General features: G+C 37.9%; 1 protein-coding gene across 1 annotated transcript in view; it reads right to left on the reverse strand.

Moving 5' to 3' along the window:
• The window catches only part of LOC120313633 (protein eyes shut homolog), a gene marked incomplete at its 3' end in the record, with an annotated part of 125,776 nt that overhangs the window by 17,575 nt on the left and 94,567 nt on the right, over positions 1 to 13,634 (reverse strand). The window contains exons 7-11 of the mRNA XM_039355728.1: positions 12,054 to 12,236; positions 7,703 to 7,869; positions 6,544 to 6,688; positions 3,436 to 3,610; positions 2,090 to 2,262 (exon numbers count right to left, since the gene is read on the reverse strand). Coding sequence (XP_039211662.1) covers positions 2,090 to 2,262; positions 3,436 to 3,610; positions 6,544 to 6,688; positions 7,703 to 7,869; positions 12,054 to 12,236 — 843 coding nt within the window. The remainder of the gene's footprint in view (positions 1 to 2,089; positions 2,263 to 3,435; positions 3,611 to 6,543; positions 6,689 to 7,702; positions 7,870 to 12,053; positions 12,237 to 13,634) is intronic.

The following is a 13,634-nucleotide window of genomic DNA, read 5'->3' on the forward strand; positions in this document are numbered from 1 at the left end:
CTTTCCTTTCTTCCTCAATAGTTATTACTTTTCATGACTCCTTGGTTTATTTCCTGCTCTACTGAGACACTCTTTACTTCTTTGCTCCCTGATTTTGTACCTAAAAATCAAATATTTAGTCTGATTGTTTCTAAGATGCTTTCTTTCTTCTTAGCCCACACTAGGAAAATCATACTTTGAAAAAAAAAGTGACAGTTCGTTATGCTGCTAGGTGTTAGGGAAAGTTGAAATCCAAGATTTTGAGACAGCAGCAGTGGACTTTTTCATTACAAATCCTCAAGTTTGTTGCAATTTATGCCATCCTCACTTTTATTCACTGGGGGAAGAAGTATTAAAGAAGAACTTTAGGAGATTATATTTTCCTCTCTGCAGTTGCAGTTCTTATATGGATCAGAAAGGGATCATTTATAGCACATCACGTAAGGAATACAATGCCACTCATTAAGGATGTTAAGTGCTGATTCAGTAATTGTCTAATAATGTATTAGACATGGCTGATTCTTATTTCATGTCCACAGAGTAAAACAACTTTGAAAGCCAAAGCAAGCACAAAAGCACATCTAAATATCAATTGCTAGATGTGAGGCGTTGTGTCAGTAACTATAATTAGAGTGATTTAATTGTATTTTAATAAGAGTGGCGTAATGGTTATGAGCATCAGCTATTAGACAAGAATTTCATAGCTAAATGGGGATGGTCTTGGAGAGCATCCAGAAGCTGCAGTTGGTGCAAAATACAGTAGCACAACATGCGTGCTTCTGGATCAGTGCATATTATACCTCTGCTTCTGTATACCAGTATGCTTCTAGGTTTAATTCTAGGTGCTGGTTATGACTAATAAGGGCCTGTGTAGCATGGAACCAGCAGATAGCCACTCCCTGGTTAGATCTACTCCCCCATCAGGAGAGACATGTTGTAGGTCTTGTTTAGGTAGGAGTGTCATCTGATGGGATTGAGGAAGGGGAGCTTTGCTGCACAGCTCCCACCCTTTGGAACATCACTCCTCCAGAGCTTAGATTAGCACCAATCGTACTGACCAAAGAAAGGCATTGAAAACATGGCTCTGCCATTTTGCTTGGTGATCATTTATAGTGGAGAGCTACTTCAATGGTTGTGCCGAACATGAAATACTGACTGGATTCTGCTGCTGATTATGTTTTTTATATTGTCAGACATAAGCAGCCAGAGCCACTCATGACTAGCCTTAGTCAGTAACTTTATTGTTTATCACCTACATTACAAGAATCTCACCAGACTGCTTGCCTTCCCCTGGGAAAAATCAGATATGGTCAAACTTATGCCATTTGTGGCTGCACAATGATTCCATGCTAGGCTCTCACTTGACCCCTTCCTCCAGCCTAGCTGGCAATTCACCAATGAATGTTGTGTGATTAAATCAAAGCCACTGCTGTATAAAGGGGTTTTCCCATTGTGGCTTATCTCCCTACAGGGTTCCCTCAAGATATGCTCCCAAACCAGGAAGGAGACTCATCATGATTGGTAATTGTTGGGTGGGAGCTGTGGAATGATAAGTGGAGAGTTTAGAGATGATTCAACAACATACCATCCTGTCTCTTTTTGTACTTAAATAAAACCTTCTCTTGCTTTAGAGATCCACTTTAAGAGATGGCTGTAGTGTTGCATGTTCAGTTTGGATTTAATAGCCTGCTAGGTATTGATAATGATGATGTTATCCATTCAGTCATGTCTGACTCTTGGCGAGTCTATGGGCCACATCTTCCGATCTTGCACTATTTCTTTGAGTTTTTCTATGTTCTGGCTGGTGTCAGCTTTGACAGTGTCCAGCCACCGTTTCTTTGGCTGCCTGGTTTCCTTTTACTGCTACCTCTTTTAAACATAATTGCTTTCTCCACTGAATTTCCCACATGACATGGTCAAAATAGGTGAGATGCAGTTTTGTGATTGCAGTAAAACAGAACTTTTTTTTAATATCAAAAAGTCTTTGATATCTTCAATTTTTTTTAAAAAAAACCACTATGATTTCAATGTGCATTTCACACCCAACCACAGAATAAAAAGAAACCGGTGATACCATGTGATACACTTTTGAAGGAGGTTTGTACCCTACCTTGTTCACAGTGTGTGCCGGTGGTTCCCAAAGCACAGTGGCAGTTGTATCCATCAGGCACAGAGACGCAGGTGGAACCTCGCTTGCACTGATGGGGGGGTTGGTGCTCAGGATCACACTCTGACATTTTTTCTGTGCAGAAAGCCCCTGTCCAACCAGCAGAGCAATGACAGCTGGGAGGTGCAAAAGAGGAAACCAGAGGAAACTTCAGCACATGACTTAGTTACATTCTGTGTCAATACGGAAGGTAGCTTCTTAAAGCATTCTGAAGCAGAGAAACCAGGAGGTCTCACTTTGAACATTTTGAGGCAAGATATATAGAACAGTTATATTTTAAAACTTGATGTTGGCTTAATGCACATTTCTATATAAAGAAAATCTTGGCTGCTTCCCAAACCCACCCTTAACCAATTCATATTTTTGATAGAGCCCCACTCATTCTGAGTAATTGCCAGTGTACTGCAGTCCTCTCCATCCTCAAAATAATTTACCAAAAGAAAGGCATGTGAAGCCTTCTGTCACCAAAATATTGTTCTTTTGTGTTCCATTCCCCCCCCCCTAATTTTAGAAATGGCGTAATAGGGTGTCCCTTAATGTTCAGACATTGCAAGACTGATGTCAGCCTCCCAGGTAGCACAAACAGGAAACAGGATTCTATATAATTGTAAGGCTACATGAATAGAGTCTTGCTGGTCTGAAAGTACAAATCTCCTGCTGTCTCTTTTACAGCTTGAAAAGGAAGTGGAGAAATCCCTTCTAAACTTCTTTTTCTGCCCATTGTGCAGCTGTGGGCTATGTCCTCTCTTATCTGACTGCTCCCTAGGCAGCACTTCTTCTCTTATCTCCCAAAATCATTCCCAAATGACATTACAGATCCTGAACTGTCACTTTTAATCTGATGGAAGAGGAAATACATGGGAAGTAATTGAACAATTGTATTTAATTCATGCAATTACATTTAAATTAAATTTAGTGCTCATCCTAGTCCTGTCCAGAAAGCCAAAGAAAAAACAGACATGGCCCTCAACCTGCAAATAATTTCTAGCCTTGGGGTAGATATTACTGAATGAGGCAGACTTCACTGCTCTATTTGCTACCCCAGTATGATATTCACTTCAGATTGTTCCTGAAATGGATATTTATGCTACTAAGAATAAGGAAAAAAGTATATAAGAACTATAGCATGGAAAGGAGAACTGCATGTGCATCTTGCAAGGTGATTCTAAAGAAGATTATACATCTGTTCCTAAGCAAATATATGAGCTCTGATAGAACCATATGACAATCTGCGTAGTGTCAATGCATTCCCATGCAGTAGTTCATTAAAAGTGTTACACTTTACTTACTACACCGCAGAGCCACTTTCCATGCATGTCCCCCCATTTCTGCATGTTATGAGTTGGCACGGAGACACTGCACATTGTCCTACATTGCGACCAGTATTAGGATGGCCTTCTGGAATTCCTGGCACTTTAAACTCCTGATCCTTTCCAGCCCGGACTTTGAGGTCAAAAATGCAACCTAAAAGAAAGGAAAATTCTTTGTTTAAAACAATAAAAAATATTTATGAACGTTCAGCACTGTGGTCAGGTCAAGTTCAATAGTACATTTTCTCATGGTGATCTAGAGTTTACTTGGTTTCTTATTTTAAACTTACAAAAATCTGTCTGGTCACTCGTAACTGCTTGAAGTTCCAACAACACATTAACTTAAAAGTTCATTGCTGCCAAAATGGCAATCCTCACCCTGTCTGCCTTCAGTTTAATCCCTAGGTAATTGTTAGTGTGCATTTTAATGAGGAAAAAGTCATGATTTAAACAAACACATCCTTTCCAATGAAGGAAAATGAGGCTTCCGTCCTTGATTTCAAACTATCTTTATCTTCAATCTGTCATAATTTAGAAAATATATAATGCTATTTTTTGAGTGGGTCACTGAAGTTTGTTTTTGCTTTTTGTAAAGAAAGCTCAGAGAAAATAGGATACTGAGGGCAAGAAAGTAAGCTTTCTGCCAGGTTTCAAACTAGAAATCTTCTGTTATGAGACACTTAAAGAAAACCCAAAGCCAAAAAGACAGAATTGCCATAAGAACATGGAATGTAAAATGAAGAGCAGCAAGATGGATGGATTCAGTTACAGCAGTGATGAATGCAGCATTGGAAGAATCGACGGACCAGTTTAGGGACAGATCACCATGGGGAAAATCTATCTGTGTTGTTGTCATTATCCAAAGACACTAGAAAGAAGCAGGATAGTAAGAAAGGAAGTTCTTTTTTGAATCTGCTGGCTGTGCTGCATGTATGTAAATGTTGATGTGTTTAATTCTGCAAATATAAATGCAAGTGAACTGTGTATGTCTCTGTAGCCATACATGTGCATGAACAAACACAAAGACAGGGAGATGTTCAATGGGAGGAGACGGTAGCCCATGGTCTGGATTGAACATTTTTGTGAGCAGTTGACAAGGTGTCTCAGTCTGGAGAGGATTTTCTTAAATCCTAAATCAAGCCTTCCTGAGTTTAGGACCAAATCAGCTTAAATGGTAAGTGTGGAAAAGATTTCTTTTTAAACCGTCAGGAAAGAGGGATTAAGTCACAGTTTTTAATTTCTGAGCAAGCTACTTAACATAAATAAATATAAGGCCTCAGTTCTATATCCTCTTGCTTGAGAGCAAAGCTGCTGGAACTTTAAGGGATTTCAAGTGAGTGGGATTGGGCTGTTGGCCTTGATTGTTCTCTATGTGTAGAAAACCTTTTTTTTTTTTTTTGATATTTATATGCTGTATTGTTGGCGTGGGTCCTGGGGAGCCCTGTTTTTTTCACACAATAGCTACCTCCAGTGTCGAAAAAGCTAATTCCCCAGGGAGCCTCTAAAGCAGGCCCTCTGCAGCTTCCCAAAAATTCTCTCCAATTCACTATAAAGAAGCCTGCTGTCAACCAACAGAAGGGCTCTCTAAACGGTAGTTTTGCTTTTACCTGCACAAATCAAATGAGGAAAATAAACCCCTGGTTCTAAAGAGCAGAACAGATTTACTTTACTTCTTACATTCAGAACCCAGAACCCATACATATTCACATATAGTGTACAGGCAGCATTACACAGATACACAGATACAAGAACCACTTTAAAGAATACTAGAGCTCAGTTTGAATAAAACCCTCAATCCTAAGAGGATGGGCCAGAGATCTGAGCAGTCTCCCTACCTCCTTCACCAACAACCAGACCTCAGCTCTTCTTCACCCCCTTTATAAACTCTTTCTGCCTTACAAAAGTCTTCCTTTTGGCTACTCCATTCTTCCAGAACTTCCTCCTGACTCAGCCAACCACTATTCCCTCCCAGGTAACATACACTGAGCGCAGCTCTTCCTCTCAGCCTTGCTCTTTTCCTTGTTGATATCTACTAGACACTCTTCATTCTTGAGATGGCCTCCCCCTCACACTCCACAAGCCTTGTGTCTTCTTTTCTTCCCTTAGCAGTTCTTTGGCCTCTCCCTTACTGTAAATCTTGTCCTTAGACCAGGGGTGTCAAACTGCCGGCCCACAGGCCAGTTGCATCATATGGATGCCGTGTCCACCCCAGCTCCAGCAATGCAAAAAAAGTCACAATGTGTCACGACATATCACGTGATATGGAGAGTTTGACACCCGTGCCTTAGATTCAAGCAATCTGCTTTTCCTACTTGAAATGTCTGACTCTTTTTTATCTTTTTAGGTTGCCCATTTCTCTTTCTTTCTCTTTTTCTTACCCTTTACTTCCAGCACACTTCTGCTTCTCCTCTTCCTTTCCTTCTGTATCTGTCTCCATCAGCCTTTATGTCTTTGGAGTTTGGGGTGCTCTCTGAGCTAGGTAGCTGGTTTGCAGATGTTTTATTACCTAGCTAGGCAATATCATCAGTGCAAGTGTAATGAAATGTCTGCAAGCAAACAACCGAGCTCTGAGAGCACCAAGATTTCCTGAGTTCAACCCTAATTCAGACACTCTTTGATTTATATCCTTTCCCCAACTATATGTTTTGTTCCTCTGAACTCTTTAGGGATAACTATCTCATCCCCTTCCAGGCATTCTGATTTCCTTACAGGCTCCACACTGTCTCCTGCTCAATGATATTCTTAATTTTGTCTTTGCAGCAGTGACCTTATTTTATTTTATTCCAGAGAGAATTTATTTGGGGCCCTCAGAACTGTTTTTGAGATTTATGTGTTCTGCTGTAGTGCTATTCAACCATATTTACAAATCTTTTTATTGCTTCAGATGTCTATGTTATAGTGCTTTTCTTTTTTCACCAATTGACATCTGTGAGAAATTTTGCTATGCCTGTTTTAGACTTAGCTAATGTCCACATAAAGCTCAGACCTTGAGCCCTCTATGTTTAGTAGAAAACCAGTTCTTCCATTAAAAAGTATTACTATAAATACAATGACTTGATACACAAAGGCAATAACGTTGTTATTTACCTTGAAAGCCATTCTTAAAAGTGGATCCTTTGGGTAAGAATTCTGGAATATATTCAATATAACCTCCTACATAAAACTGACTAAAAACATTGAGTCCCGTCAACTTTCCTGGTGATGTAATAGTTTTGTTTTTTTGATTGTCCACCTTTCAAAGAAACAAAAATATGCAATTCATGAGCAACTAAACATATTATTTCTCATCACAATGCTAAAATAAATAAATAAAAGTATTCATATACATTATCAGAGGAGGAAATTCCTTTAGCTTGTAATTCATTTGAAAATAATTGGAAAAATTTTAATTTCCTGGATTCTGATTAAAAGGGCAGATATTCAGACTTTTTGCTTGTGTTTCCATATTTTGCAGAAACTTTTGCATCCATTATTTCTCAGTCTTCCCTAAAATTTCAGGAGCAATTTATAAAAATGGGATGGAAGTTGTGGTGGTAGGGAGGTAGCAAATGAAAAATGAAATATGCTTTTGGAAGGGGGGGCTTTTGTTCAGTTTATTGCAAATCTTTGCACAAAACCTTTGGTAAATTCTCATTACTGGTTTTATGCAACACACTAAATCAAGATTCATCTTAACCATAATTTATTGAAAAATACAATGCAGTACATAAGGTACTATATCATAACCAAGCAAAATTCACTGTGATTGATTTATCTCTTAAAACTGGGCACCTGCTATGCATTTCTGTGTATATCTAAGTGAAACTCATTGTTATTTATTTTTCACATTCTTCAAAGGAATTCAGGATGGAATGTATAGATCTTTATTTATTTATTATATTTATACCTCCATCTTTCATACAGGAACTCAAGCTGGTATCTATAATACTCTCTCCTCTGATTCCCCTCCACTCCCAATAACAACAATGTGAAATAAGTTAAGCTAAAAGAAAACTGCAGATGCCTGCAGATAAGAATCTGGGTCTTCCTGGTGCAAATCTAACCCTGAACCACTACACTATACTGCCTCTCAGACAGATTAAAAGCATATCAATGTCAGATTAAAGTTACATTTTTCTTCTTCCCATTTTATCCCGATAGCAGCATTGTGGAGTAGCCCAAAAGCATGATAGCCACAATTCTACTTCTTGCTACAATAGAAACTACAGTTAGTAGTGAGATGAAGATTTTTTAAAGCAAGGCTTACCTTCATCCAGCTGTTTCTAAGAAATCTGCCAAGGCTGACTGTGTGAATGTGATGTGTCAGATCAAGTGGCTCGCTAGTAATAGTTGCCATTCCAGATCCCAAGTTGTAACTGTATACCAAGCTACTATTTCGCAGGCCCAGCACTAGGAAATCATCCCCAGTAACACCTGGAATGAGAACAGTCTCATCACTGTCAAAGAACCTATTAAAGAGACTTCACTTTAGGTAATTGTGATAAAGCTAGCTTGACAGAATTACCTTATTATGGCTAATTTGTTTGCATTGCATGAAAGTGAGTCTTTCTGTTGCAGTTCCTGTCCATCAGAAAATCAAATTCCATGAATATGGCCAACTGAATACACTCTCAGAGAGGGATCCCTGAAGGGTTTTTTCTTTGGAATGTAACTCTTCAGCTACTAACTGAAGAGACTGGCACTCACATCAGGGGGAGTCTAAGAATTTCCCCTCAAGACTCTCCAATACACCTGAAAGCCTGCAAGCGGTTTCTGGACCTGGGCTTTGAAGCTATCTGCATGCCAAAAGTGGGGGGGGGGGGCTGTAATCTGTTTGTGGTTGAAGAAGCTGCCATTTTGAAATTTACTTTTCAAACGGACAGTAAGTTGTGCCTTTTATTTCTTAATGACCTTCAAGAACTATTAATCTTTTCTAAATCAAGTTAAAAGAGGCTTTCTTTAATCATAGCCTGCTACCCCTTTTTGAAAGTCCTGCACCATTTTAGGGATTTCTTTAGTGTTAAACAACAACAAGGAAGAAGGCTGCTAAGACAAGCCAAAATAAGAAAGAGCAAAAAAAAAAAAAAAAAAAAAAAAAAAAGCTGATGGAGAAACATAAAGTCTGAAAGCTGTGATTTTAGTTTATTATTGTAGTAACTTGTAGCTTGGTCTTCTTTGCTCTGAGTGGTTAATATTTTCTGATCCTGATCAAAGAGGGAGTCAAGATGGAGGAGCAAATTATTAGAGATATATTTGAAAGATCTCTAAATAAAATCCACCAATTTGTTGACCAACTGTGTTCCAAGGATGACAAAAAACCCCTCTCAAATTACTTTAGAGATGCAAACATGTGTAGAAAGTTACCAAACTACTGAGGCAACTTCACAAGTAATTGAAAATGCTACTTTGTTCATTGCAAATTTGGAATACAAATCTGGCATTAACTTTTATTAGGATTGTTTAAATATAAATCTCTCAACACAACTGAAAGAAGAATGTCAAGAAAATTGATAACTTTTAAAAAAACAAATTTGGGACTTTTTCTTTAAGAACATCAACAAGGTTGAGAAATCGGTGATAAAAGGGGAGGCTTATAACTACTTGAAAAACTTTCCAGAGGAGAAAAAGATTCTACTCCATGAAAACAAGCTGGAAGGAGTGACTTAATCTTAATGTGTTAACTTGATCTAGATTTTTTTTTTGTTTAATAGTTGTAATTGAAAGAAAGTCTTAATCCAAAATTTGAAATTGTAATATATATATATATATATATATATATATATATATATATATATATATATATATACACACACACACATATATACATATAATTTTTATATATATAAAATTTTAATATTATACACACACACACAGACACACACACACACACATACATAATGTTTAAGTAATTTTTAAAGTATGAAAAATGTTACTAAAATGTATTTGAGAGTATTGTGTTAAGAGAGAGTGAAAGAAAATGATGTACTAGTTTAAAGAATGTTTATAAACATTTTCCCCTTTATAAAAGGGAAAAAATTACTATTCTATAAGGGTAGTTTGGAGGGTGAGATGGACTTTGGAGGTCTTCTAGTTTGCTTGATCAGGAGATCCTATGCCTTTCTGGATAAATAGCTGTCCAGTCTCTTTTTGAAAGCCTCCAGTGATGGAGCACCCACAACTTCTGAACGTAAGCCGATCCACAGATTAATTATTCTCACTGTCAGGAAATTTGTCCTCATTTCTAGATTGAACTGAATTCTATTAAATTTGTTGTTTTACCTCAGTGGGCATTATCAGTTTTATATTTTGCTTGTAAATTTGTATAGTGTTTTTATTTGTTATAACCCATCCAGAGCCACTATAGCAAAATGTGTGACCATTTAAATCTAATTAAATACATTAAAAATAAAAATTTCAGGAATATTTCTTTTTGGCTTTCCTATTTCCCTCACTATACCATCTATATCAGTGGTTCTCAACCTTTCTAATGCCGCGACCCCATAATACAGTTCCCCATGTTGTGGTGACCCCCCAACCACTTATACATCACCGGGTGCCAGGGGCGTGGCCAAAGAAAAGGGGGGAAAATGGCAGACAGCCTTGTTTGGCGACCCCCGTGAAATGGTCGTTCGACCCCAAATGGGGTCCCGACCCACAGGTTGAGAACCACTGATCTATATAGTACTTTAATTACTGAAGATCCCAAGAATTTGCATTACCATTTGGAAAGGTTTTGTTTTCAGAAAATGTCAGTGTCCTCAATAGTGAAGATTGTCTTGCCATATCAGAAAACAGCCTTCCAAATAACAATTTACTAATAATTGGAAAAGCTAAATTGGAGAAGGAGAACTCATTTACATTATAAAAATGAGGAGGGATCAATTTCTGATGATTTCATAGATAGATTCAGCCATATTGTTTTGTGACCAGCAGAACGAAAGTGGGTTTCTACTGTCTTTTACTAGATTTTTTAAATTTTCTAGTTTAGTCTATAGAAGGGATGTCAAACTGCTGGCCTGCAGGCCAGACACGTCATGCAGAAGCCGCGCCCACCCCATTGCTGGCAATGGCAAAACAATCCCGATATGTTGCGTGATGTCATGTGACATTGCGAGTTTGACATGTGTAGTCTACTCTATAGCCTTGGTAGACTGCTACCAAAGTACTAAACAAGTGAAAACTTTCTTAGTGATTGAAGATCATCTAAGCTCAATTTAATACTGCCAATCAACTGGGCATTGTAAGCAAAAGAGAATACATTAGAAAGTAAATGGTGGAATAATTCTGAACGAAGTCTACATTTACTCAGCTATGGTGGCATAGCAAGATGTTTGGGTGATTCTAATAATATTGGATCTCAGCCTGGCCTGCTGGTTGCCTGCTAAATCCTTTTAATAATTAAGAGGAAAGCTGGTGGATGTTGGTCAGGAGGCAAGAAAGAGATGATGAGACTCTCCCTTCTGTGGGGTCCTTTGGATTTTGGCAGAGGGATTGCAATGTATTCTATATTCTGATATGTTCTATAGCCCTAGATATATCATTTGATGTTTCACATAATGGTGTCTTAGAAAAGATAGTTAAGTAAGTAAATATATAGGTACGCAGATAGACATATGGTTTATTATTGTTCAGGATTTACACATTTTCTGTGTAATAATAATAATATACCAAAACTGGAAAACTAGAAAAGATGAATGCATATTTATTTCTGTTCATTGTTCTTATAATAATATTCATTCCATTCATTATCACATAATAATGAGAATATAAATATTACAGGGAGGAGCCAAGACAGGGACGAAACAGCAGCATTTACCCAGGGCTCTTCTTAGTTTTTTATTTATACTTATTTCTATTAGCATTTTTTAAATTTTTGGCCATTAACAAATAATTTCTCCCTCTGGAGGTAATAACTGGCCAGAGAAACTAACTGACTGGAGTGATAAGGTAAGGAATGCTAACAAAAACAGCTTGGAAAAGAACAAGACCATGAAATGAAAAAGTGAACACAAGAGCCAATTGAAGAACAGCTGAAAGAAGAGCTCTGAGACATGCAAGGACATCCAAGATCCTAAACAACTTACGGTAGACCTGCTGCAACACAGTAATTCATTAAGTGTGTCATATGTTCATAGAAAAAACAAATATGTGATGCTTGACAGGGAGAGTGAGGAACTGACAATTCTCAAAGAGAAAGTGCAGTAAGGAACTGAGCAAGCAGGTGTTAGACTTTCGAGGTAGAAGCACAATCAGGAATAGGCAGTCTATGTTAATTGTAAAGTTACATTAATAGAATCTTGCAAGGCTGGAAATATTTCCCTTTTCCATTCATTTTTACTCTTAGAAAAATTATGGCGGAGCTCTTCTGAAATGTTCCCCACAGTCCTTTTCCTTCTGTAAACTATATTTTCCGTACTGGATGTCTGATCTGATGTTCTCCCTCCCATCTCCCAAAGTCATTCTCATGTACCATTACACAGGGAAACGTGAAGATCCTTACTTTGAGTTTGAATGCACATGCTGATATAGTCATCTAAGATCAGCTACTGGCAGATAAACGATAAACATTCCATCATAATTTCCTAGCTTCTATCGGGAAACACATTCCAAATCCTTACCTTGGCCCTTCTGACCGGTGAAAAAGATGAGATTGTCTTGTAGTGATGAGTTGTGATTTGCCAGCTGAAATTTCAGGTGGAATTCATAGCACAGGCTGATGTTTGGAATTGCTGAATATGCTAGGAATGAGGTATAGCCAAAAGCATCTGTCCCACTGAAGCTAGGATAGGTTATATTAATGGCTGTAAAAAAAAAATTGTTTGCAGAAAACTGGCATTAAAAAAATGACCTTACTCAAATATACATTTTCTTCCTTTTTAAACCATAGCAGCTGGGAATGAGAATTGGGATTTCTTGAGCCCTCCTTACTCTTTATAGCTCCCAAGCTTCTGATGAATAAATATGAAACAGCACTCCCTGTTTTCAATATAATGGAATATCACAACCATATCTTGCCTGCAAAATTCTGGATGACCAATAGATGACAAGAAAGAAATTCATTTTTGTTGTTAGCTAGTGATTTTCCAGAATTTTCCACTCCAAATATGATAGGCTTACAATTGTAATTTATGGTAATTGCCAGCTGCAGCTTTTCTGGAAAAATTATCCTACCATATTCATTGATTCACAACATTTTACCAGGCTCAAACCTCAACGTGTTTGTCTTAAATTCCCCTGGATGTTTTCCTATTAATTATTCCTTTTCATTTTTCTAACCATTTCACAGAAAATCTGTTAAGGAAGATTGATCGGTTAGGGAAGAGTGATTTTTGATTAGTAGAGCAGTATGCTCTCTGGCTGGGAACATTGTGAGATGTCTTGAATTGAGGAAGGGAGAAAACAAGAACATTACAAGAACTACATGGGACCAGGCAATGTTCCAGATATTAGAGAACTACCGAAAAGTTCATTTCTTATAGTTCTACCTTAGTCTTTTTGGACACAGCTGCATATTTATTTATTTATTTATAGGACATATATGGCCACTTATATGATGACTCTAGGTGGCTCACAACAATCCCTAAAAAGATGGTTAAAAGCAAAGTTATCCTTCTCCCCAGGTGCCAGACTAAACATTTTGCAGCTGATCCCCCATCCTAGCCCAATGCTTGGGGGAAGAGTCAGGTCTTCACAGCCCTCTGGAAGGCTAAAAGGGTAGGAATCCTTCAAATCTTAGCTAGAAGGTGTTCCAAATGGCTGGGGCAGCCACTGAGAAGGTTGTGCATCCAAGATCTCATCAAATGGCAACTTTTAAGAGAGGGGATCTGGAAGGTGCCCAGCTTATCTAACTTAGTAAGAGGGGTTGAAACAGCATCTGAAAACATCCAGGATCAAGTGGTCTTATATTTCTCAATATGTTGGCAATGTGTGGGGGAACAAGAACAACGTTTCCTTCCTCAAATTTTTAAAAATGGCCATATCTTTTGCAAAGTTGGTAACTTTGAAAGATATTCCTGACAGCCACCACTTCTATGTGCACACATGGCTACTTTGCTTCTCCTTCTTTTCAGAGAAACAATGTGGCTGTGCATACACATCATGTAAAGACAACCAGCAGCAGCTTCCCAAGTAGCTGCAAGAATCTTGTGTAATATTTATTAATTTGAAGAGATGTGCTTTGTATTCTCATAAATTATGAA

Source organism: Crotalus tigris, unplaced genomic scaffold, assembly GCF_016545835.1.
Source record: "Crotalus tigris isolate CLP2741 ecotype Arizona unplaced genomic scaffold, ASM1654583v1 scf7180000018750.1061991, whole genome shotgun sequence".
Lineage (NCBI taxonomy): Eukaryota > Metazoa > Chordata > Lepidosauria > Squamata > Viperidae > Crotalus > Crotalus tigris.